The 24,709-nt window shown below is 42.9% G+C and overlaps 1 protein-coding gene across 2 annotated transcripts in view; it reads left to right on the top strand.

The window, feature by feature from the left end:
- The window catches only part of SLC37A1 (solute carrier family 37 member 1), a 36,664-nt gene extending 21,943 nt beyond the window's left edge, over positions 1-14,721 (top strand). The window contains exons 11-20 of one of the 2 annotated variants that reach the window (XM_005427235.3): positions 634-744; positions 2,694-2,784; positions 3,686-3,748; positions 4,543-4,628; positions 5,262-5,310; positions 7,205-7,278; positions 8,095-8,173; positions 9,545-9,642; positions 11,452-11,504; positions 12,140-14,721. In XM_005427235.3, coding sequence (XP_005427292.1) covers positions 634-744; positions 2,694-2,784; positions 3,686-3,748; positions 4,543-4,628; positions 5,262-5,310; positions 7,205-7,278; positions 8,095-8,173; positions 9,545-9,642; positions 11,452-11,504; positions 12,140-12,155 — 720 coding nt within the window. In that variant the 3' untranslated portion in view covers positions 12,156-14,721. The remainder of the gene's footprint in view (positions 1-633; positions 745-2,693; positions 2,785-3,685; positions 3,749-4,542; positions 4,629-5,261; positions 5,311-7,204; positions 7,279-8,094; positions 8,174-9,544; positions 9,643-11,451; positions 11,505-12,139) is intronic. The other variant, XM_031062151.1, reaches the window with a different exon arrangement.
- The last annotated feature ends 9,988 nt before the right edge of the window (positions 14,722-24,709 follow it).

Genomic DNA, 24,709 nt, shown 5'->3' with positions numbered 1-24,709 from the left:
GCTGGTGAACCCCAGGCTTTTATATTTTGGGGATTGCAATGCTCAAATGGAACAGGTTTGAAAAAAAAAAGTAATTCCTCAATATAAAGCACTCACTGTCTGTAACTCATGTGGAAAGATGGTCTGTACTTAGATGAGTCAGTAAGATGATGTTACAGAGCCTGAAAAACTGGCTTAGTATTTGTACAGAAAGAAGATAATACATGATTTTGTACAGAAATGTGTCCTTGTAGAAATTTCTTGTACACAGTGTTGTAGGACTCAGTAGCTTGTCAGCTTTAATTAGATCACATTTATGTAGTGGGGTGAGGGAAGATTGGGAACTGTTTTGCTCCATGGAATATGTTCTTAATATGTGGGGGTTTTGCATCTTGAAATTGTTCTTCAATAGAACAGAAACTTGATTCTATTATGGAGTGTTTGCACACAGATACCACCTGATATTCTGAATGTAGTCTCTGCTCGCTCTGTGTACTCTGGCTATCCACACCAAGGCCTTTTTAAAAGCTGCCACTTTTTGTGACAAACTAGGTTCTTGTTTCTAAAAATTATTTTGGAGCTGTTTGATTTCTTGATACATACTTTGTTTTTTGTTCTCTTCTCTCTCTTACCTGTTGCTGGGGGATGTTGCAGGATGCAGAGATGCAGCATTTACTCAGTGACAGTGAGAACTGCAGCGTGGCCACTGGGGAAGGAAGGCATGGGACATCAGCCATCAGCTTCCTTGGGGCCCTGAGGATACCTGTGAGTGCCTGTGCTGCTCCTTTTCACAATCAAGTTTTGCCTCAGAATTCATGTTTCCATGAAGTTCTGGGTGGCACAGTGTGGTGGTGTTTGAGGGTCCCCAGGATAAGGGAAGAGATGAGAATCTTGAATCCATATTTCAGAAGGCTGATTTATTATTTTATGATATGTATTATATTAAAAGAAAATTATATACTAAAACTATACTAAAGAAAGAGAAAGGAGATATCAGAAAGCTAGAAAGGAACGAATAATAAAAACCTGTGACTGCTCACAGCCTTGACACAGCTGGCTGTCATTGGTCATTAATTAAAAAGAATTTCACATGCTGGGTAAACAATTCTCCAAATCACATTCCAAAGTAGCAAAACATGGAGAAGCTGAAGCTTCCCAGCTTCTCAGGAGAAAAGATCCTGGCAAAGGAATTTTTCAGAAAATATGTCAGTAATGGGACAGTAGTGGGTATTAACTTCATACCACAGTCTTGAAATGTAAGGGCTTTGGGCTTGATTCATTTGGAGGAAAGGAGGCTGAGAGGGAACCTCACTGCTCCCTGCAGCTTCCTGAGGAGGGGAGGTGGAGGGAGAGCTGCTGATCTCTCTCTGATGATGTTCAATGGGCATTTGGATAATGACTTTATCAGTGTGCTTCAACTTGTGCCAGCCCTGAAGGGGTCCAGCAGTGGGACAGGGTGGTTGCTGTAGGTCCCTTCTGACTAAAATTGTTTATTCTGTCCTAAAGTCTGGTCTAAAAGTTGACTGAACCTAATGACATGTAGCTGTTAAGGGTGGAATAGCAAACTGAGTCCATAAGTACTTCTGTGTGTCAGAACTTCCTTCTATGGCTCCCCTTTTTACATTCCTCAGCAATGTTTTAAAAAGCTTAAATCTTAAAATCTCTTGTCTGAGAAGTTTCAGGCAGCCCAAACATTTGGACTGCTGGTAAAGGAAAGGAAGTTTCCTCATGGTCAGAATCTGTCATTTTTGATTTTCCTCTTGAACTGAAGCCTGAATGCAGAGTTAAGGATTATTTGCAGATTGATTTGGTCCACGTGTAGAGTTAAAAAAGATCCTGCAGTCAACCACTGTATTCCTGCATCTTCTCATGTTCAGTCTGGTCCTCTACTGTTTTTCCTGTAGTAGAGTGGAGTTACTTCCACTGGGTGAAAAATTGCTGCTGCTGCCACCTGGGATCTCTGAAACCCTGTGGGATTTGTCCTGCCTGGTGTTGGGAAGGGTCCCAGCTGCATGTGGAGTGTGTGTGCTGTTCCTCAGGGTAACTGCAGCCCTCCATACCAGGGATTTAAGAAATCTGCTTTCAAACAAGAAGTTATCAGATGATGAAGGGAATGAAGATGGGATAGTTTAGCAGCAGCTCTGTGCACTAAATGCACTTCTATGTGCTCAGCAGGAAAGAAGATGGAGCCAGTTAGAGCTTTTGCAGTCTGTGATGTGCTCTTACCACATTCTGATCTGAACTGTGTCACACTGGTTTACTGACTTTTTACAGAGCTGAACAATAAGGGAACAATCTTGAACCCATCTGAAGGAAGGAGATAAAGAGCCCATAAATGTGCCAGTTTCTCTGGAACACACTCCAAACCTGCTATAATGCTGTATAACAACTTTACTTAAGGGAAATAAGTGGTGCAGATGTTCCCAAGCAGTGTAAAATCCTTCCTGTTCATTTCTGTGTTCTCTGCTCAGGTTACTCAGTACCATTTTAGTGTTCTCTCTTCAGGCAGTTCAGTACAATTGAAAGGAAACATGTAAGTAAAATACCACAGTCTGCTCAGAGTGCAAGCTTTGTGCTCTCAGGGGAAAAATGCTTCTTTGGAATTCATGAGAGAAAAAGAGAAGCCTAAATGCATGCTAGAAACCATTTTTATAATGGTCTGTGAAAGCAAATAGCTCTAAGATACTAACTCCCTGTTTTCATTATTCTCTCAGGGAGTTGTGGAGTTCTCTCTTTGTCTCCTGTTTGCAAAGCTGGTGAGCTACACTTTCCTCTTCTGGCTTCCCCTCTACATCACAAATGTGGGTGAGTATTACAGGAAAGGGATGCTGAGTTATGGCTGGAGAGTCTCTGCAAATAGGAGCTTGGAATAAATAAGAAAATAAACATTACTGCTTCTGAAAGAGGCTTTCTCTGCTGCAGGAGCAGGGGAGTTGTAAGTCACCAAGCAGGTTTATGAATTCAGTGCTATGAGAGGGCATTTTCAAAACAAACAGAAGTGTCTATAATTCAGTAATTGCGGGCATAAATGCTGTCTCTTGCAAACAAATCAAAAAGTTTTACTTTCTAACAATATTTAAGACTGAAGTGTCCTATTAAAATATACACAAAATAATGTAAATGAGTTTCTTTATCTGTTCAGTAATGCAGTTTTGATTTTTTTATGCTTTTAGAGTGCAAGATGAACCAACTATTTAGCAAGGTCTGTTGTGAAAGAAGAAGGGGTAATGATTTTAGACTGAAAGAGGGTAGATTCAGACTAGATATAAAGAAGAAATCTTTTGAATGAGGGTGGTGAAATGGTACAACAGGCTGCCATAGAACCTGTGGATGCCCCATCCCTGGGACATTCCAGCTCAGGCTGGATGGCACTCTGAGCTCTGATCTCATTGAAGATGTCCCTGCTCATGGCAGAGGGGTTGGACTGGATGACCTTTGAAGATCCCTTTCAACCCAGACAATTCGGTAATTCTGTGATTATAAAAGTGGTAAAATGTCTCTTCCAGTGAGAATAATTGCGTTCAAAAGTCTGTGTTGCTGAATACCTACTTCTGTTCTTACTTCTTTTATACAACATCACCTTATTGTGGATTATCTGAATGAAGAATTCTGCTGTAAGATGCCTTTGTCCTGTCATTACAAGACTGCTGAGATTTCCATGTTTTATAGTCCAGAAATGAGACAAATGTTTTGCTTCTCTCACCAGAGCATCTTGATGCCAAAAGAGCTGGGGACCTTTCTACACTGTTTGATGTGGGTGGGATCTTTGGTAAGTTTTAATTTTATTTCACTCCTGATCACACCAGTTCAGGAAAGGCTCTGGTGTACCCAGCTTACATATTTTATAGTTCACATTCATTGTTTCTACTGTAGAAGAGTAGCAGTAAAGGTACTGAGCTGAGAGTTGAAAAGTGAAAATCTAGTAAAATACCTTCACAGCCAGTGCTGCTGCCCAGTACAGATCAGAATAGACAAATTATGGAATCTTTTATCTCCATCAGCTCTGGCCCATGAGTCTTGGTCATCACCCATCAAAATACTTCTTTTTGTCAGTCTAACTTAAGATTAGTGGTTAATGGCCACAGGTGTTTTGGTTTGTTTTTTTCCTTGATGTCTTATAGAACTGTATGTGATAAAAATGGGAGATCATAATAATAATAATGACTAGGCTCTTCCTGTATCATTTTCAAGGTGACCAGTGAATAAATTTTCATGCCAATGCAGACAGTTTAGTTTGTTTCCCTGGCTGCAGAGAACCAAGTTTTCTATTGCATGTGAGAAATTAAGAGACCAGTGAGTGGACACCAGAGCTTCAGCAGCAGGGCCATGTGACACCTGGTAAAAGGCTTTTTGCCTTGGATATTTGGAATAAATAATGAGGAGGAACAAGTGTCTGCTTCTGTTCTGTTCAGGTCAAAAGTGGTTGGGTTCATGAGGATGTTGCTGTGTGAATTGTGTAACTATGCAGCAAAAACCACTGCATTCTGTTTCATTAAATTAAACTGATGTCTTTTGTGCAAAACACACCCTGAATGTTTTCCTCACACCTGTGTGTTCTTTCAGGTGGCATCTTGGCAGGTCTGATTTCAGACAGGCTGGAGAAGAGAGCATCAACCTGTGGAATGATGTTGCTGCTTGCAGCACCCACAGTAAGAGCCTGCCCCTGTCCCACAGCTGTGACACCATTCCCTGGACAGTTGTGCAGGCACCATCTCCCAGCCTGGATCTAAAGAGTCCAGGCCAGATTAAAAACTGGCATGAAAAGTTGAGCAAGTATAGATACTGGGGTTACACAAGCTGACAAGCTTATTCACTAAACAAGTCTAATGTATTTTTTTTGTTACAGAATATATGGAAAGTTTCACTCTCTTGTAAAATTTGATGTTCAGTTGTTAGCTAGAATTTTAGGCTAAAAGGCTAAAATTTCTGAGCTGTAATTGTTGGAAAACCAGCAGATTGACATGAGAGAGACATTATTTGATTTTTTTCATGCGTTGTATTCTGTGCTGTGTTGAGGCTGCAGTTGGAGAGTTTAAAATTGAATGGTCCCATAACACAGCCCTTCCTTCTGAAAGGACATAGAGGAATGGGATCCTACCCCTTATCTCCCTTCTGTGTCCAATCAAACAGTCATTCTACTGTGGCCTAAAGGGGTTTAGTAAAACCTGGAACTGTCATGTAATACCAGCTAAGATGTCTTGTAGTTAACATAGGGGACAAATGGGGAACCCAGGATTAGTTCATATGTTGGTATTCTGAGTGCTTATTTATTCTCTTTCCAGCTCTACATGTTCTCTGCAGTCAGTAAAATGGGCCTTGAGGCTACTGTGGGTGAGTATTTTTAAATTGTTCTGCTTAGCTTTCCATGAACTTTGCATTTATGAATTTATGACCTTTGATGCTCTTTCCTTTTTTCCCCTTTGTTTTCTATTTTATCTTTTCCTTGGAGGAGGAAGTATGGAATCAAATTCTTAAATTTGGTCTTGTAGGCTTTTTACAGGTTGAAGTAGGGAGATAGAAAATGAGTAAGAGGTGACAAGAGAACAGATCTAATTAATATCATTACTCTTCCTGGAGCTTGTTTTGTCAGCACAGGTTTTTTTATATCCCTTGTGCCAGATGTCAGAGATGTTTAAATATTGCCTGTAGTACTTTTGACAGCAGCATTAACTTCACTTGAATAGGCAGAATTCACCTGTGGCTTTGTGTGTGTTACCTCAAACCAGAAATGGGAACAGGAGTGAGGCAGTGCTGTCTCACCTGCCTGAAGGGCTCCTTCACTTTCAGGGTTCTCTGTTGCCCTACAAGGAGAGAAGGGATTTGTGGGTGTATCTTGTGAGCAACCCCTGCCCTCGTGGCCAGTTTGGTCAAATATTCCACTTTCTGTGACCTCCCAGGATCAGTAAAGACCCTGGAAAATGCTTTTGTCTCAGCCCCATCTTCTGGTATGTTTGAGAATTCACATCATGGAGTGAGCACTGAAAAGAGAGAGGAATGGATGTTGGTTTTTTTTTCCTTTCCCAGTTCTGTATTGGGTCAGGGGAGCCAGGGAAGGATTAAACCATTTGGGAGCCATGGGCTGTGATGTCTCCTGTTGTTATAGTGAACAGTTTCTCCTGCAACTCTGTGGCATTCACATTCTCTGAAAAATCCCTTTGCCCATATTCTTTGTAATAGTTGGAAAGTTTTATGCACAGCATAAAAATTTGGAAAGACAGTAAATATTATCATTATTCTGCAAATGCTTTCACCACACTGACTTACAAGCTTGCCTCCTGCATTAATTTCTTAGTGCATGTAGACTGTCTTATTTAAGATACAAAGATTGTCTTTGCTTGATGAAATTTTCCCCAAAAAGAGCATTTTTCCAACCTTTAAGCTCAGCACGTAAAGAAGGCAAATGATTATGCCTGTGCTGGATAGTCAGGAGTACCTAGTTTAATTGCGTTAATTTTTAATATTATTATTCCACTCTTTACAATTGGAGTGCTTCTAATTTTCTGTGTTTGCCATATAGTCAGTGAGAGACCCTGTAGCTATTGCAATTGTTCAGGTTTGGCAAAGTCAAGGGAGAAAATGGCAACTTTATCAAATTGCTTCTTCTTCTCTTCACTAGAGATTGTGTTGCATCCTTGTTTTGGTGTGGCATGAAAATGACCCATTCCACAAGGCAATCTGTGCTTCACTGCTGAGTGACACAGACTCTCTCTCTGCTCTGTATTTTTTTTTTCTATTTTAATATTTATGTTACGGCGTGGCATTCACAGTCCCTGAACATGATTCCTTCACCCAGGGTTTTTCGGATTTTTTTCCCTGGGAAGCTGAGAGGCCTCAGAGAAAAGGAAAACAATTCTTATCTCATTTGCTTCTCCTGTGTTGTGCTCATGTGGAATGTGTTTGGAGATTGTTTACCCACAGGTGATTGTTTCATTGCATTCTACTGTGAGTTGTATTCACTCTTTGGCCAATTAGGGCCAAGCTGTGTTGAGACTCTAGAAGGAGTCACCAGTTTTCATTATTATCTTTTTAGCATTGTGTAAGTATCCTTTCTGTACTCTTTAGTATAGTTTAGTACAGTATTCTTTAATACAATGTAGTATCATTAAAATAATAAATTAGGGTTCTGAGAGCATGGAGTCACATTCATCATTCCTGCCTTCATCGGGGCACCCCACAAATACAATACATCTCACATTTTCTTTTTTTTTTTTTTCAATTGGAACAGTGATGCTGCTTATCAGTGGTGCCCTGGTGAATGGCCCTTATGCCCTGATCACCACTGCTGTCTCTGCTGACTTGGTGAGTTTGGCTTTCCCTGTGACATTTGGCCTCCAGAGAGAGCCCTTTGACTTCTGCAGGGTCACCAGGGAAGGGGCTGCCTTGGCCCAAAGCAAAGGAGTAAGGAGCTGGGAAGAGGCAGTGCTGAACTCAGCCACTGAGAATTGTTTCAGAGTTTGTGTTTTAGTATGAGTGCCATGCTTGTGAGCAGCTTCTAAATTATTCTTGACCACTCACAAGACTGTGGGTGACAGCCCAGATTGAATCTGAAGGTAGAATGCAAAGCCAGGCCTCTGTACAGGTGCCTTGGCCCCTTTTATATTTTGCATTTTTAAATGATTTTGGGAGCTGTAGCTGTGTGAGACATGAGCTGGTGATTTAATTCCCATCAGAAAGTTATATCTGGCACAGACCTTAACACAAGTAAAGGTGTGTGAAAATAAAAAGTCCAGGTACTTAAGCTGCCAGCACTTCCAGCAGGATCGGGTCTGCCAAGTCACAAATGCCATGTGAAAACACCAACATTGCTCAGCAGGGAGACCTTGGAAGTTTGTTTTGTAATGTGTTGATCCTTTAGGGCAACACGCAAGAGGCAAAAGTCCTCTTATTGTCTTTAGTGCAGGGATATTTTAAATACAGGACAAGGAGCAGGGCAGAAGTTTCCAAGCATCTGCTGGAGCCCTGTCCTTGGCAAGACCGAGGTGACCCCAGGCAGTGCCCACTTCATCCTTGGCCTTGAGGCATCTCCCCAGCACAGAGCCCATGGGAGGGGTGGGAGATGGGTGCTGTTATCAGGGCTCAGCTCAGGGTGGGTCTGAGCCATCTCTGTCCCTCCAGGGTACCCACAAGAGCCTGAAGGGGAACGCGAGGGCCTTGTCCACGGTGACGGCCATCATCGACGGGACAGGATCTGTGGGTAAGCCAGGGCCTCCTGCCCCAGCTCTGACAGCTTACAACAAAGCATTTCCAAAAACTGGGCTCTTCAGGTCACATTGCCAGGACTCAGTTTTGGAAATGGGGAGTAGCACAAACTTCTCCTGAAACATCCAGTGGTCCCACAGCTGAGGGTGGGAGGAAGGGGGATGTCACTGACATATTTTCTGAAAAATACCTGTGCCAGGAATTTTCTCTTGAGAAGCTGAGATGCCTCAGAAATGAAATGTAAGCAATAATTATCTGATTGCTTGGAATGTGGTTTGGAGGTTGCTTACCAACAGGTGCATCTTTGGTTGGTTCCATGTGGATTGTTTTTACCTGATGACCAACCATGGTCCAGCTGTGTCAGACTCTGACACAATAAAATCAGTCACAAGATTTTATTATCATTCCTTGCTAGCCTTCTGATGTCTCCTTTCTCTTTCTTTAGTGTAGTTTTAGTAGATAATTTTCTTTTAATATAATATAATATCATAAAATAATAAATCAGCCTTCTGAAAAATGGAGTCAAGATTCTCATCTCTTCTGTTGTCCTGGGGACCCTCAAACACCACCACAGTGGGGGATCACTGTGATGCCTTAAGTTTTAGCTTTCATATTTTCCAGATCCTGTACTGCATTAGTATAGAACTCTGAACTTCATATAAAGTGATAACAAGTCTTTTGAGACAAAAAAAAATCCTTTTCCAACCCAAGAACCATTGCAGCTTCAGGTCCAAAAAGTAAACAATAGCAAATTGAGGAGAGCAATCTGGGAGGATGGGACTGCATAACCTGAAGCTATAATTGGACAATTAACCCCAATATGGAAATGGACCAAAACTTACAAAAGTGTGAATACTCGTGTCCATCTTGGGTGTAGCCCTGGCCAGGCTCTTGTACTGCCCAAGGTGCATCCTTTGAAGGCCTTTTTAATAAATCCCTGCTTTATTCCTTTAACACTGCCCAGCCTCTGTTCCAGGCAGCCTCTCAAGGCATCAACTGGCACTGGGCACAGACAGCAAAAGGAGATGGCACTGGGCTGTCCTGCTATCAGGGATGTTTTATTTATGCCCTCCATGTAGGAGGGAAAACAGAGTAAAATTCAGCTTAATTACAGGATGAGCATTTTTTGAGCCAAAGGCAGATGTTTATCACACATCTAACTCTTCCAGCTTCCCATCTGTACCAGTAATGTTTTGCACTTATGGGGACTTTTTAATACATCAGGTTAATACTGAGTTAACTAGGTGGAGAAATGGATGCTCTAATTCAGAATAACTACATTTCAGTACAGTGAATCTTAACATTGCACAGCTCTGACAGTGTGTAATATGAAATGCCAAAATATGATGCCAATATTATATTTCAGGTGCAGCTCTGGGGCCTCTCCTGGCTGGCCTTATTTCCCCTTCTGGTTGGAACAATGTGTTTTACATGCTCATGGTGGCAGACGCATGTGCCTTGCTAGTAAGTCTAAAAATTTAGATGATGTGTATTTCCTCTGTGCTAAACTATCCCAAAATGCAAATTGTCCCTTTGCCATTTCAATATCCTGTGTTGTATTACACTTCCAGTGGTGTAGGAGATTTTCAGTCTAACAGCAAATTTGCTTGTTTTGAAATTCTCATCTAATTTTAATCAAAAGTGCAGATCAGTTCTGATGAACTTCAGTTCCTGAGCAAATAGCCAGCTGTTAATTGCTGGCTGAACAGCTTAGAGAGGCATAATTGCAAGTAAACCTTCACATTCAGACCTAGAAGTTGCCTCAGATTCCACTCACGGAAAAATCACTTCTGTTGTCTTTAGAGCCAGTTTCTCAAAGCCATAAAAAACATTTCCTACACTGCTGTATCACCAAAATCACCCTGATAATGAAGCTGTTGAAAGTTAATACATCACATTTTCCAGATGGGCCCTGAGACAGCTGCACTAAATTAGGTGAAGAACTGGCAGTCCTGGCTTTTGACAGTAACCAGGAGCAGATGTTTGGGGAAAGAAGAGAAGAGCACACAGGTGCTGGCTTGGTCCAAAGCACTGAGCTCTGGGCTCCTGCAGAGGAGCTGAGAGCATCAGACCATTCCCTTCCTGACCCTAGAAAATCAGGAAGACTTTGAGTTACAACTTGAGGCTTTTTTTTTTTCCTAAATTCAATTTAAACCCCTATTTTAAAACTAATTTTTTTTTCATGTTTAAGAGTAATTCTCTGGAAATTAAATAAATAAATTAGATGAGTTAATAGCTGAAGTGTGTTGCCACTGGTGGTCAGCAGCTTGTTTCAATATTTGGTATTTCATGCTGCAGAGTGAGGCTTGGAAGGTTGTCATATTTTTCCTAGATAAAGTTCACATTGTTTTTCTCTTACAGTTATTGATTAAAATGAAAAAATGCCACATTTCTTTGAGGAATCAATTAAAACACCTTTGCAAAGCTCTGGTTTTGAGGGATTTGGCTCTGCAGTTGCAATAAATCCTTTTTTGCATAGCTGTTCTGCTTTTCCTGGTTTTTGCAGTGCAGCATGAGGATCATTTGACCTGTGTTCAAATGTTATTTCTCCAAGGATACCTGGAGGGGGCTCTATCCTCTTATGTGGCACTCAGTTCTGTCATTCTTGGCCACTTCTGTGCCTCTGAAAATATTTAACTTCTTAAGACATTCATACTTAACAGCAGTGAGCAAACTTAATTTACAATAGTGAGATTCTGAGGATGACATAACCTGAAATAGTGAGGAACCCTGAAAGCTCCAGTTCTGTCTTTAATGTACATGAGAACCATCAAATTGCATTTGTAAAATCACTTTCCTGCTATTATCTGAATAATCCTTTTAAAGTGCATTGAAATCCCTGATGCTGCACAGACAATTAAATGTGACTGTCTGTACCCACCGTGACTAATTGTGGGAATAAAGCTTTTCACACACAGTTGTTTTTGCAAATAGCAGCTAAAATTTCTTTCTGACCCGTTTTCTTGAAGCCTCGGGGTCCCTCTGCTGGTTTCTTTACACATTTGCTGGTAAAGTAACCAGAAAACCATTGTGGTTTTTATGAAGAAATTGATCTCTCAGATGCAAAAAGGAAATTATTTTCCTCTTGCCTGCTTGTTGTGAAAGCTCCTTTTGCAAACATTACTGAGCATCTGTAAATTTATTTTTTTTAAATGAGTTCAGCATTGTAGGGTAATGTTTAAAACGAGAAACTCTCCAAATAACAATGAATAATTCTGCTTCTTGTTTATCTAAAGGATGATACTAAAGGAGATTTTGTGATTGCTTTTGCAGCTCTTACTCCGTCTTATCCAGAAGGAACTTCAGTGTCATGCAGATCACACCCTGTAAGTGTTTTTTATGGCTGCTGCTCTTTAATAACACCTTGAAAACACATTTCTAAGCCTTCCATATATAGCCATAAATGATCATTAAGGGTGGAAAAACTCTCCAAGATCAATTCCAGCCTTTGTCCCATAATATCTAAATGTAGACTGGACGCATTAAGGTTTGTGTAGATCAGTTTCTGTCTGGTTTAATTCTGCTTCAAAACTCAATTTGATGTTTTCAAACCATGGACATTTTCATTTATAACATCTTCTTTCAAAAAATATCTTAAAACACACCTCTGTCACAGTCTCTTGTTTGTGGAGGTTTTTTTTCCCAAATATTTAATCCTCCACGGGTTTCATTGTGCAGGTGGGGAATTGCCTGCCCTGTGTTTCATAATAGTTTAAAATGTAACTTTTGGAAAAAGTTCTCCTTAAAGAAAAGGGTGATTGTGAATTTACAGTATTTTGAATTAAGAAAAAAAATCACTGAATCCATATACAAAATCTAAATTGAGCCCCTTGATTGCAGAATTTTGGAGAAGTAAAATGGAGAGAATAGAAAAATGCACAGCAGGGGCTGGATGCTGCATTCTGGTGCCTGTTCTGCCTCACACCTCAGCTTTTCCTGCCTGGTTGCTTTTCTTCCCCAGGTTCAAAGAGCACTGAGCTAGCAGAGCTGGGATGAGGAGGGTGCCAGTGGATGGAGCTGCTCCCTGAAAACCCAACCCCATGGGACACCTGATTCTGTATTTGAGGGGTCTCTGTGTGGTGAAGAGCCTTGCAGGTTTGCTGGGAGCAGTGTGAGACGTGGTAAATCCCTGGAGCTCTGATTTTTGCACATGAATAAGTACCTCAGGATGGCCACTGCTCATCAGAGAAGAGATGGGGACTTGGGGAAGGCTTCAGCAGCACGCCTCAACTGAGCCAAAGAGAAATACCAAGTGCCTTTTTTATTTCTTTTGATAGGATGTTTTTAATTGAAACTATGAACTGTGTAATTGCCAACAATCGAGGCAAAGCTAGAGGAGGAGGAAGTTGAAATTTTAGCAGTCTGTGAGTGACTGTCCCAGGGTCAGTGAGCAATGTGTCTCTTATGTCATCTGTGTACACTGAGAGCATCACTTTATAGAGGGCAATATCAGCTGGTTATTAAGATGTGCTGCTGTTAGGGTTTGAAGCTGCTCACACAATAATCACCTGGCTGTGTTATTAGTGTTTAGCTCCACTTCTACTTCCCAAGGACAGCATCCAGCCTTTTGGTAGGTTATAAAAAAAGAATTTACCCTTCCTGTGTACTGCAGTTAGCAGTTTTCACAGATCCTCTGGATGGATGTTAGTCCTCCATTAGGATTAGGCAAAAAAAAATTTAAAAGGAAGAAAAAAAAAGAGTCCTAAGCAACAAAAAGCAGTTTATGAGTCAGAATTTCTAGTGGGGGCTCTAATGGTTTTTCAGGGCATTATAAAATGGTTTAAAATTGTGCATTTTAACTTCCCTGCCAGGCTGGGCTGACATGAGAGGGGTTTCTTTGGGGTGGCAGAGAGCTGTGAGCTGTGCTGTGTGAGCAGCACAGGACTGAGCAGGTGGAGCTGCTCTGGTGCCCACTGGCACAGGGTCCCTGTTGGTTCCAGTGCTGGGTGTGCACGTGGAAATCATCATCAGATCTGGGCCTTAATACCCAGAAATCTCTCTCAAGTGGCTCTGGGTTTCAGATTTGGAGCCAAAATATCAGAGAAGAACAATTACCTGTGTGGGTGGTAGTTTGTAAGAGAACATTTGAGTACCTAGTGCTACCCAGAAAATAGATGGTGTGATGTCTGCAGAACATATCATTTCTTTGTACAGCTGTCTGCTTTGCAAACAGAATGTTTCTGTGATTTTATTTTGCCTTTTTTTAAGATGTACAAAGTGAAAAGAAATCTTTTTTTGTATGGGGTGTTTATACTTAGATCACAAATATTAGGTAATTTAAACTGTGTGTTACCCTTAATTGTATTTATTAAAGCTCCAGGCCTTTGTCTCACTCTATGCTCTTAAGTTTTGTGAGACAGTGCAAGAGTCTTTACACTTGATTAGCAAAACACTTTAAAAGCCCTGCAGAATATTCAGGAATGTCCCATCAGCTGCTGCTAACACTTAATTTCCAGGGCTGTTTTGTACCTGCTCAGTCTTTGAGTTGCTTCTGCTGGTTTCATCCAGCAGGTGCTTCATGCTTGACGTGGGCAGTGTCAGAATGGGCTCATTTTTATCTGTTTAGCTGAGCAGAGGTGCAGGGATGACCCCACAGGGACTTAGGGAAGGTGCCAGGTCCTTGCAGGGAGCTCTAGGAGGGTCCTGTCCCTGCACTTAATGGATGGGAGGTTGACCTCACACATTTTGAGTAAACCAGGGGAGATTCTCAACAACTGAGTTCAAAAATCTGTTCTGTGCTTGGGCTGTGGTTAAATGTGACAGAATTGTGCAGCAGTGTTACTTGGAAGGGTTTCCATCCTCCTGGAATGGGAAACTGCTCCTGGAATGTCCAACTGCTCCTCACTGAACCAGGCTGAACCTGGGGCACTGCTGAAACAGCCTCTGATGGGGCAAAAATAACATTGCAACCCCAAAACAGCTGTCCTGGCACAACTTCAGTGCCTGTGTGGGGAGGGAGAGATGGATGGAGGACCACTTCAGCTGGGGATTCCAGTCCCCTTCCCCAAAAATGTAGAGCTTTATAATAGTTTACTGGAACAGTTCAAGCTCTGCTGCACTCACATTTTGAGAAGCTGTCCCCTGTGGGCTGAAGTCTGATGTTAAAAAGCTTTTGGTTGTATTTCTGAAGATATTTAAGTGTGTTTTGGGTTTTACTTGTTGGGGCTGCTGCTGCTGTTATTTATTTATTTATTTGAATAGCTTTTGCACTGCAGTGACTCGGGTCTGGGGTAATGACAGATTACATTTCAGTTCCTCCAAACTACAAATTTGTTGGACAAAAATATTTGGTTTTCTATTTTAAAAAACTCTAAAGGTCCCCCAAATAGTGAATAAACTGTGTGTTTTGTTAGTAACAGGTGTTTATATCTGGAAAGGGGCAAGACTGACAAAATTTTGTATGTCAAAATGTGAGTGACCAGTAGGTACAGCCAAATTTAAATGCAACTGCAGGGTTGATTTGTTGGTTTTTTTTAATGCTGATTATTGTGAATTTTATCCATTCACCATTCTGTGTTGAATAAAAATAGATTCTATTCTAAACAGAGAAGTGTTGAGTACTTTATCTTTTACCATCTCCATGAAGAAATGCTCCATTTATTGGTTGGAAGGACAGACATCCCTGCTGGGACATTTGCTTGAGTCAAATTTGTGCTGAGTGTGGCTCCTATAGTGACTTTTAAGGTGACTTTTTTGTTGTCTGCTTTGCTTGCTCTTCAGTGTATATGGAATTGACGTGGAAAAGCTTCATCCTTTCTCTCTAGCATTGATCTTCTCCAACTTTTATTGTCTTGATTCTGTTAAAATGTTTGTGGGGATTTTTGTGCCTCTGCCTGACATACAATGTCCAAACCACAGATGCACTGGGGAAAAAATTATTGGAAAGGAAACCAACTTCTGGTTACAGAATTTCTGATCAAAATGTGCCCGAGGTGCCTCCTAGGAATAGGCAAATAATAGCTGGGGTGCCTTATAAAAGGAGGGAGACTCAAATCCCAATTTCTGTTCTGCCTGATGGGGAGCAGGAGCCTCCCTTGTGAAAATCTTTGTGAAAGCCCTGGCTGTTGCTGGACAGGCTGAGGGGGTTTGTATGTAGAAGGGTTATAGGGTGAGAAGAAATTAAAGAAGAAAGGACAGAAGTGTTGTGTTCATAAATTGCTTTGTGACTCCTGTTGCCTCTAAGTTCTACAAACCCACTCTGTGCACCAAGACTTAATCCTGTGTGTTTTGCTAGTAAGGGAAATTCCAGAAGGGATTCTGCCATTCCTTTAAGGAGATTATTGCATGTGCTTCTGGCACAGCATCCTTAGAATGGGATGGGAATCCTCCACGTGTGCTGTGCCAAGGCTGTGCTGCCTCAGACTCTGGCTGAACTCGTGTTTGGGCTCAGCTCTTTGGTTGCTGCTGGAAGGTTTCTGCAGCAACTGATGCCTGGGGTTGTTTGTGCTGCTCAGGATTAGGCAGGTGTAAGAGGGTGTAAATGAAACCAGAGGGTGTTTAGAGCTGTTGGAGGCTGGTGGATTTCATACAGAATGAATTTGGGGTAGGCTGATCACAATTCCATCAAATGATGAGCCCCAGGATGGGGAATGGTGGCAATCTGTGCTCTGAACTACATTTATGGCCTGTGTATTATGTAAATGTTAGATTAGATTATGTCATGGTTTGTCCCAAGCTCTGACAGGATGTTCTGATTGCTGACCTGTGCCCTTTTCACCTTGGAGCAAGTCTGGTTGGGTTTTGTTTTGCTCTCTGCTGAGCCAGCCAGGGGATGTGGTGGTGTTCACAGGGGTCTTAGGATGAGGGAAGAGATGAGGATCTGACTCCATGTTTCAGAAGGCTGATTTATTATTTTATTATATATATGATATTAAAACTATACTAAAAGAATAGAAGAAAGGATTTCATCAGAAGGCTAGCTAAGAATAGAAAAGGAATGATAACAAAGGCTTGTGACTGACCAGACAGTCGAAGATGGCCAGACTGTGATTGGCCATTAATTAGAAACAACCACATGAGACCAATCACAGATGCACCTGTTGCATTCCACAGAAGCAGATAATCATTGTTTACATTTTGTTCCTGAGGCCTCTCAGCTTCTTAGGAGAAAAAATCCTAAGGAAAGGATTTTTCAGAAAATATCATGGCTAAAAGGGGATAGTGGGGACGCGTCCTGCCTCGCTGTCACAGCCTGCAGGGGATGGTGGGGACATGGGACATGTCCTGCCCTGCTGTCCTGATGGTGGGGACATGTCCTGCCGTGCCGTCACAGCCTGCAGGGACTGCAGACACTCCTGGGGGTTGTGTCTGCTGCTCTGGGGACCTTGAACTACATTTGCTGCCAGGCTGAGTTAAAAATGTGACAGCCACCCTTATGGCTAGGAGAGGGAAGGGAGGGTTTAGCTGCTGGTAGAATTCAGCCTCGTGTCCAGTGTCCTTAAATGCTGGGTTATGTCTCACTGCCCCAGAGTTTCATAAACTGGGGTGTTATAAAGTGTTACTTGTTTTCTCCTTTGTCTCCCTTCTTTTGGGTAGTTTCCAGTTTGGAATAAGGAGATAATTAGTTGATGCTTGGGGTGGTTTTTTGGTTTTTTTTGGTTTTTTTTACCTCTGTAATTCCTTTGTCTAGCAGTTCCCCTTTGGCTGCTTGTAAACTGAGAATACAAGAGCCAAACTTTCTCCAGCGTATTTCAGGATCCTGCTCAACTCCTGCATCAGGAGATTAGCTACAAAAATGTGTGCCAAGTCTCTTGATGTTGTACTTAACATTGAGGATTTTAAGGATATTTTCTTCACCTCATGGTGATACTGGGGTAGGAATTCTCTCCCTCCTTCTCTTACAAAGCAGCTGACAAATACCCACATTTCCACAATCTTCCTTTTCGTCCAGTTGTTTGTTTCAGCAGAGGAGGACACTAAACCTACTTCACATGTGCTGCCATGTAGGAATGAACTTTGGAATGCTGTTACAAGGCTGGAGTTATTCTCAGTTTATCTGGTACCTAAACCCTGAGCAGGTGGTCTGAATTTCATGGGTTATTCAGAAACCAGCAGCTGCTTCCAGCCTTGGGGCCAGAACTGGAAGCAGCAGCCTGAGTTCATGTGTTACAACAAAGTGATCAATAATAATGTCCGAGTTCTCAGCTTTCCTCCCTGTGATGTGAAGGGTGGTTGGTGTGGGCAGCCCCTCACAGCTGAATGAAACAAGAAAAACCTTTGGAAGGGGTGAGTTCCCTCTGAATCTTCCACCAAACACGCTGCTGTTGTTTCTGCTGCAAGGACAGAGTATATTATACTCCACTCTGACTCACCCAATTTCACCACAGGCCACATGAGGCTTCAGCTTAGTAAGTACAGCAGGTTCTGAATTTTATTCTTAAATTGCTCAGATCATCTGGTTGGGAGCAGCTGAATGTTGTGTCCTTCTGTGGCAGAATCTGCAGGTTTAGTTTTGTACTGAGAGGTAACAATGGGATTCAATTGAGCCATCGCTGTTAAAAGTCTTTATAAAATCTTCCTCCCCCTCTCCCTCTGGCTGCAGCTTTTCAGTTACATGAAAGGAAGACAATATGGTAAAAAAAGAACAAAAGAAGTAAAAAAATATCTCAAAATCATACTCTTTCTTCCAAATTTTGGTCACTTGCTTGGCACCAAGGGAGATCCACTATCACAGCTGGTTTGTGTGTTTGCCTGTAAATCTGTGCAGTTGCTGAAAGCAGAGAAAAATAGAAACCTTTGGGTTTCCTTGCTCTGATTTTCACAGTGGCAGCTCTCAAAATAGATGTCCCAGCCCAAAAAGGCAGAGCCAGGGTGACAAATCTGAGGTGCAGGCAGAGAAGCCCAAGGATGTTTGGTTTAGGACAGATACCTGTGTTACAGCTAAATTAGATGGATTAGATTAAAATCCCATACAAATCCCTATCAGGCATATCATGAAGCTCTAAACTTACCCCAGGTGTCAGCAAATAATCTTCTGAGGAGGGTGAAATCCAGCAAAGCACCTAGAAATTGAGCTGGAATGGATGAAATCCCATGAACATCTGAAGCAGAGCTAACACATGCATTTCTCAGAACAATATTCACTGTCATTTGAAACGAGACCTCCTGGTAGAAAGGTTGCAGATGATGTCATCCTTACAGTAACAGGGAAAACAAAGCTCCCCTGTTTGCCTGCTTTAAATCCTCTGATGAAATAATGCATCTGTCAGAGCAGCATCTAAATGTCATCCCTCTGTGTCACCAAAGGGGAAATGTTATTCCAAAATGCAGACTGGTTCCCATACACAGGGTTTTTTTCAGGCTTCCCAGACCCATAAAAGCAGGCAGAAGGTTTGATTAGCAGCCCTGGTACATTCACCTTATGCATCTCTGTAAACATCAGAGGCTGGCTTCTGCATTGTTTTTGCTGTCTCTGTTTTTCAAGCACAATTGGAATTGTCCACTTAAATGGATTCTGCTTGGAACAACAGCACAAAAACACCCCCATGATAAACTGCCTTGCTGGTCTTATTTTTGAGGGGGAAAAAAATAAAAAAGATAAAAAGAAAAAAAAAATGATGTAGTGCTGTGTGCCTTCCATGCAAGTTTAGTATTCTGTGGCATGAGTCTGTTTTCAAGCAAGTTTGCCCAAGCAATTACTTTGTGAATTACAGTTTGATTCACCCAGAGTCAGATCCTGGGCTGTTTGTTGCAGCAGCTCCTGCTTGTGCTGGAGGCTGGGCTGGGCTGCCAAGGGCAGGATGCTCTCACAGAGTGATCCTGAGTGATGGGTTCAGGAGGATTTGATCGAGTTTAAACCTCCTCAGCTTTGGAGTGAGAGGCAGAGCTGGTTTCTGAGGCCAGCAGGCTCCCAAGGGATCACAGAGTGGGTGCCTGAGCAGAGGCAGCCCTGGGGAGAAACTGGATCCCAAATACACGAGGAGAGTGTGGGGCTCCTCTTGGGTAGCGCTGGGATATCTTAATCTTGTTGGAGGTTTGTGTATCCTTGCAGAGGACTCAGTGGGAATTCCTAAAATCGACATTCAGCAATGCTAATGGTGATGTTTGTTGCAATGTGATGCTGTAACACGCTGGCAATATTTAATTCATGGAGCCACCAAGAGTCTCAGTGTGTGTGTGTGTGTGTGTTTGAGGGGGAAGGAAGCCTGTTCATGGTGCAGGTTATGCCTTGAAGCTTTGCAGAGACTCTCCCAGACACAGCTGTGCTCAAAGAATATTGTATTTGCAGGGTCCCCTGACCAAGGCAGGAATGATGAATCTGACTCCATGTTTTCAGAAGGCTAATTTATTGTTTTATAATACTATATTATATTAAAGAATACTATATTAACTATACTAAAGAATACAGACAGGATACTTACTGAATGTTAAAAAGGTAATAATGAAAACTTGTGACTCTCTGGAGTCCTGACATGGCTTGGCACTGATTGACCAATGAGTGAAAATAATTCACAGCAGAATCCAATGAAACAATCATCTATGGGTAAACAGTCTCCAAAAACATTCCATGTGAGCACAATATGGGAGAAGCAAATGAGATGAGAATTGTTTTCCTTTTTCTCTGAGGCTTCTCAGTTTCCCAGATGAAAAGTCCTGAGCAAAGGGATTTTCCCAGAAAATGTGAATGCAACAAGAGACCTGCACTGAGCCCAGGCACTCCACTGAGCAGCAGCTCCTGTTCTCCAAACTCAGCCCCAGCCTCAGCCACTCACCCTGGGAATGTGATGTGCTCAGGTGGGAGGAGGGGAGAGCAGTGTGGAGAAATAAAACAGACCAAAAGCACCATTTTAGTAAGAGAAACAAGTGAGGTGTTGCCTTTGGCTTTCTCCCCGGCGTGGCAGGCTCCAAGGGAAGCAGGGCTTGGGTTCCTCTGCAGGAATCCTGCTTGGCTGCTGAGTGATTCTGGGCTTTGCTGCTGCCCCTGGGCCCAATTCCTGGGGCAGAGGGAGGCAGAGAGCTGGTGGTTCTGCTGGCAGAAGGGCTGGATGGCAAACTGAAGGGAGATTGCACCCCTGGGATGTTGGGAAGGATGAAAGCTTGACAAGAAAGTCTCACAGATATGGATGCTTAGCAGAAAGATTTTTAAATGTAGAGTCTGATGAAGGAATAGAGATGGAAGCAAGTTTTGATATAGAAGAAAAGAATTGCTGAGCCAGTCTGTCTGGATAACCAAGGAGGCAAAGGGTGTGAGTTAGAAGGGGTTTTTATGACTCAGAACAAAGGATAAACCCACCCCAAACAAGAAGATGTTTTTACCAAGCAGAAAGAGAGCACAGGCAAACAAGCCTGCTGATGTGGCAAGTAGGAAAAAGGTCTCATAATTTTCCACTGCAAGAAAACTGAAAAACATCTTCTAGCTTAAACTGTAATGTACTGACTTTTAGTGATTGGAGAACAGTAACAGGAATATGGTAATTACAGTACTTATGATAGGCTATAGATAAAAGTTAAGGTATAGATTGGTTCTACTGTATGAAGATGCTCAATAAAGAAAAGTACAGAATGCATTGTAACCAAAACCAAAGGGTCTTCAGGGCTGCCTTATGGCTCTTACACTGGGATGAAGAGGGGCAGGGGAAGAGTGTGGAGCCCCTTGAGCCAGGCAGGGAGTGGGGAGCAGAGCACTGGCCAGAGGGGATTATGGAACAGCAGCAGGGGAAAACAAATGAGTAAAAGTGCAGGAAAAAAGGGTGTGGGGTTGGTGAAAAGAGCAGGCATAACTTTGTGCCCCATTTTGTGGAGGGCTCCTGGGTTTTCAGTTTATTTCTGTGTGATTATTTCTGTACGTCCTTGTTCTCAGTTCCTTGATCTCAGTTTCTTGTTCCTGATCTCAGTTTCTTGTCAGAAAACCTCCTTCCTGTCTATTGGAATCTTTTAGGCAGGGGCTAAGGTCCAAGCAGAGGAAAGCCTTCACATCCAGCGTCCAGCTTGTGTGGGAGCAGCTGAAGGTGAGAGGATATGGGATTTAGGGGGGAAAAGAAAGAATTTGTGTGAATCCAGTGAAATCCATTCCAAGACGAAGGAAAAGGAGAAAGAGGAGGATGAAGGAGTAAGAAGCAGTCATGGCTTCAGCTGTGTTGTGACTGGAGAGGGTCCAGTCTCTAACAAAGCCCCTCTGGAAGAAGCTTCTCACTAAAAGGTTTGCCTGGGGCAACCTCTAGGAAAAGGAGGGTGCAGGAGGGAAGGGGAGGCATGGGCTGAAACCCAGCACCGGGGTGAAAACCTGGGCTGTGTCCAATCAAATGGAGGCTGGAGAAAGCAGAGTGAAAAGTAATCCAAAAATAAAATAAAATTCAAGTTCTGTATGAGGCACTCCTTCCCCCCATAAGCCACTTCCCTTTCATTTTCTGCATTACTTCAGCACTGCCCTCTCTCCTGACCATACCATTAATCCATGATGTTTGCTGTTTCCTCAGGAAATTGGATTGTCTTATTGCATGAAAATCTCAGTTCAATTTTCCTCAGTAAGAGTTTCTGGCTCTCAAAGTTCCAGAGGGAATCTGATGTACCTGACATGGATGAACAGTCAGGTTCAGTGAAGAGGAGCCAACCAAAAAGAGGAGCCACAAATGTGTTATTTGAAGGCAGACAGTCGTGATTTGTCATCCCATCTTTTGAGTTCCTTTGGTGGTGACCTGTGATTTTTGGAGGTGGTAGGAAAGCTCTGGAGGGTTGTGTGACTCCCAGGAAAAGGGACACTCAAGCACTCATAATTTTGGGAATTAGTTAAAAATGTCCCCATTTCATGTTGGCTTCAAATGTTCTGGCAGAGCAGATCAGACAGTTTCAGTGCTGCTGGAGGCTTTTGTCATCTTTTTCACATGGATTCTGTGACGGTTTTTTGGCCTCCCTCCCTAAAAGCTGAGAGACTCTTTCATCTCTTCTATTGAGAAAATGTTCTTCTGCCCCTTAATGGAAACAGCCCTGCACAAAGGAACAAAAATGAGAAAATATCTACATCACAGAAAAAAATCTCATCTATCTGAGAGATTATCTAGCTATTTATGAAGACTGGTACTTTGAAAATGTTAACATGAAAAGTCTAATTTTCAATGTACTGCAAAGAATTGTGCAAAGTTTGCTTGACCCTCCAGGAATTCCACATCACTGGCTCTGAAGTGATGCAGCTGAGGGACAATCTCCCACCCTAAAAAAGCAGCCCAGTCTTGGTTTGGAAAGACAGGAGTCTGCTAAGGAAGGGGGGATTCTCCCCTGAAATGGAGAATGTAAACCCTCCCCACCCCTCTGAATTGCTATGATTTTAAATTAAGGGGCTCTCAGGCAAAAATATGGGAGCAGGAAATAACAGTTCTTTAATAGGGAAAAGAAAAAACATAAAAGGATAAAATAAACAATGCAGTCCACTAGAACAACACTGACAGAGTCAGAACCCAACCTGACACCCTGTGGGTCAGGGTGTTGGTGGCAGTTCCATTGAAAATGTGGCTGCAGCCCTCCTGCAGTGTCAGGTGTGGTTCTGTTGGAGCAAGGGGGTCCTGTAGAGAAGGATGTGTTCTTCCTCTGAAGATCCAGTGGAGGAAGAGGCAGCTGCTGTTCCTCCAGGGAATTCCATGGAGAAAGCTGTGCTGGTGTCTCAAAAACCTCTGGATTATATCTGGGCAGCAATGCTTGGCTCCTCCCTCTGGGCGGAGCATCTCACAATGGGATGTTACAGTTCTTATCAGCCATGCAGGGACATTCAATAGTCTGTTATCAGTAGAGGTCCCATCCCGAGGGAGGTGTGAATGTGGTCACTCAGAGAGAGAGATAAGGCGAACTGCTCACTTGACAAAGGTAATCTGCCATACAGATGGTAATGGAAAACATCTTGCATGCAATCTTCAACACAGCCCCAAGCAGTGAAACCCTTTGCAGACATTGCTGCTGCTGTGCTGATGTTGTTGCAGGGGGTGATCAGCAGACCAGGAGGCTCCAGGGATGAGTCAGGAATGATCACCTCGTGCTTTGCCCATGCCAGGTTTGTGGCACTGTCACTGTGACCACCGTCACCCTGTCCCCAGCTCTGTGAACTGAGGGACAGATTGCACCAGGCTGGCAGCAGCATCAGCAGCCCTCAGCCTCTGGGTTAATCTTTGCCTTGCCAAGATCTGGGGATGTCTGAGCTCTGCTTGTCAGGGACATGGAGGAGCTGATTTGCAGTGAGTCACTGCACAGCTCTGAGCTGCTCACATGGCAGCCTCCCAAAAGAGGCATCTGAGGGAACTTCACTTTCCTGCACCACAGAAAATGCCAGGCAGCTTCCTTCAAGTGGAGCCATCTATCCCTTCTGTCACAGACATCTTTTATGAGAGTCCGAGCCACAAGCCTTTGTTATCATTCTTTCCTATTCTATTCTTAGGTAACCTTCTGAGAAAATCCTTTCTTCTATTCTTTTAGTATAATTTTAATATAATATATATAATAAAATTATAAATCAAGCCTTCTGAAACATGGAGTCAGATCCTCATCTCTTCCCTCAACCTGAGACCCCTGTGAACACCCCCCCTCCCTTCTCTCCAGTCTGGGACCATGGGCTGCAGCCCCTGCTCAGACTTTGCTGCCAGGAGCATGAGCCAGCCTTGCCCAGTGGAGGGAATTGATTTTTCCACTTCTTGGCCACCATCCCTCTGAATGATCTACTGGGTGACTCCAGGCACACTTAATTTCATTTATTTTTTTTTTCTCATCAGCTCTTGAAAATTCCACTTGGGTCTCTTTAATTTCTTCCATAACCTTGTGAAAACACAGCTCTGGGAGCTGGGCTTTCCCAGCAGCTCTGCTCCAGGGATGCAGCAGGGTCATTCCAGCCAGCTCTGTGTGTGTTTGTGTGCTTTGCTCTGCAAACTCCACATCCTGCAGAGGTGTTGGGACAGGATTCTTGGCTCTCTCCTACCTGAAATGAAAGCCCAGGAACAGACAGCTGGATTGAGGCGATGGCAGTGGGACACAGAGGTAAGAAATGGAAAGCAGAGAGGGAAGGGAGGAAATCAAGCAGAGAGGCTGCAATGGAAAGGAGGGCAGCCCCGGCTCTCTGCAGGCACAGCATGGCACAGGGATGGAGATTCCCGGGCTCCTGTGGCTCCTGGAGGTGAAATTGGAATTTGAAATCCACTGGAAATTGGAATCAGGACGGAGGGTGGGCTGTGCCGTATTTCAATGCTTGTGGAGAGTGAGTTCCTTCCACAGCCAGCAGGGAAAGGCAGTGGGTCTGTCCCACTGGGAAACCTTCAGGAAACCAGCCTGGCACCTGCCAGGCACTGCAACTGCTGTAGAAAACAGATCACTGAAAAAAATGCTAACATAGAGGAGGAGAAAAAACGTTTATTCCCTCAATAGACAAAAGAGAAAAGCCAAGAAATGCCAGATGTTATGTTGGACAAGTGCTTTAAAGTGCTTTATGGCTTGAGTCTGCTCTTCTCCATGCCAGCTCTGCACACACAGATATTTGTGAGGTACCAGGGATGGCTGCTCTCACTTCCACGAGATTTGAGCCTATTAACTGGCTCTGAGTGTTGAGACACAGCAAGAATTC

The sequence above is a fragment of the Geospiza fortis genome, unplaced genomic scaffold, assembly GCF_000277835.1.
Source record: "Geospiza fortis unplaced genomic scaffold, GeoFor_1.0 scaffold17, whole genome shotgun sequence".
In the NCBI taxonomy this organism is placed as follows: domain Eukaryota; kingdom Metazoa; phylum Chordata; class Aves; order Passeriformes; family Thraupidae; genus Geospiza; species Geospiza fortis.
This window is presented reverse-complemented; position numbering and strand designations above follow the sequence as displayed.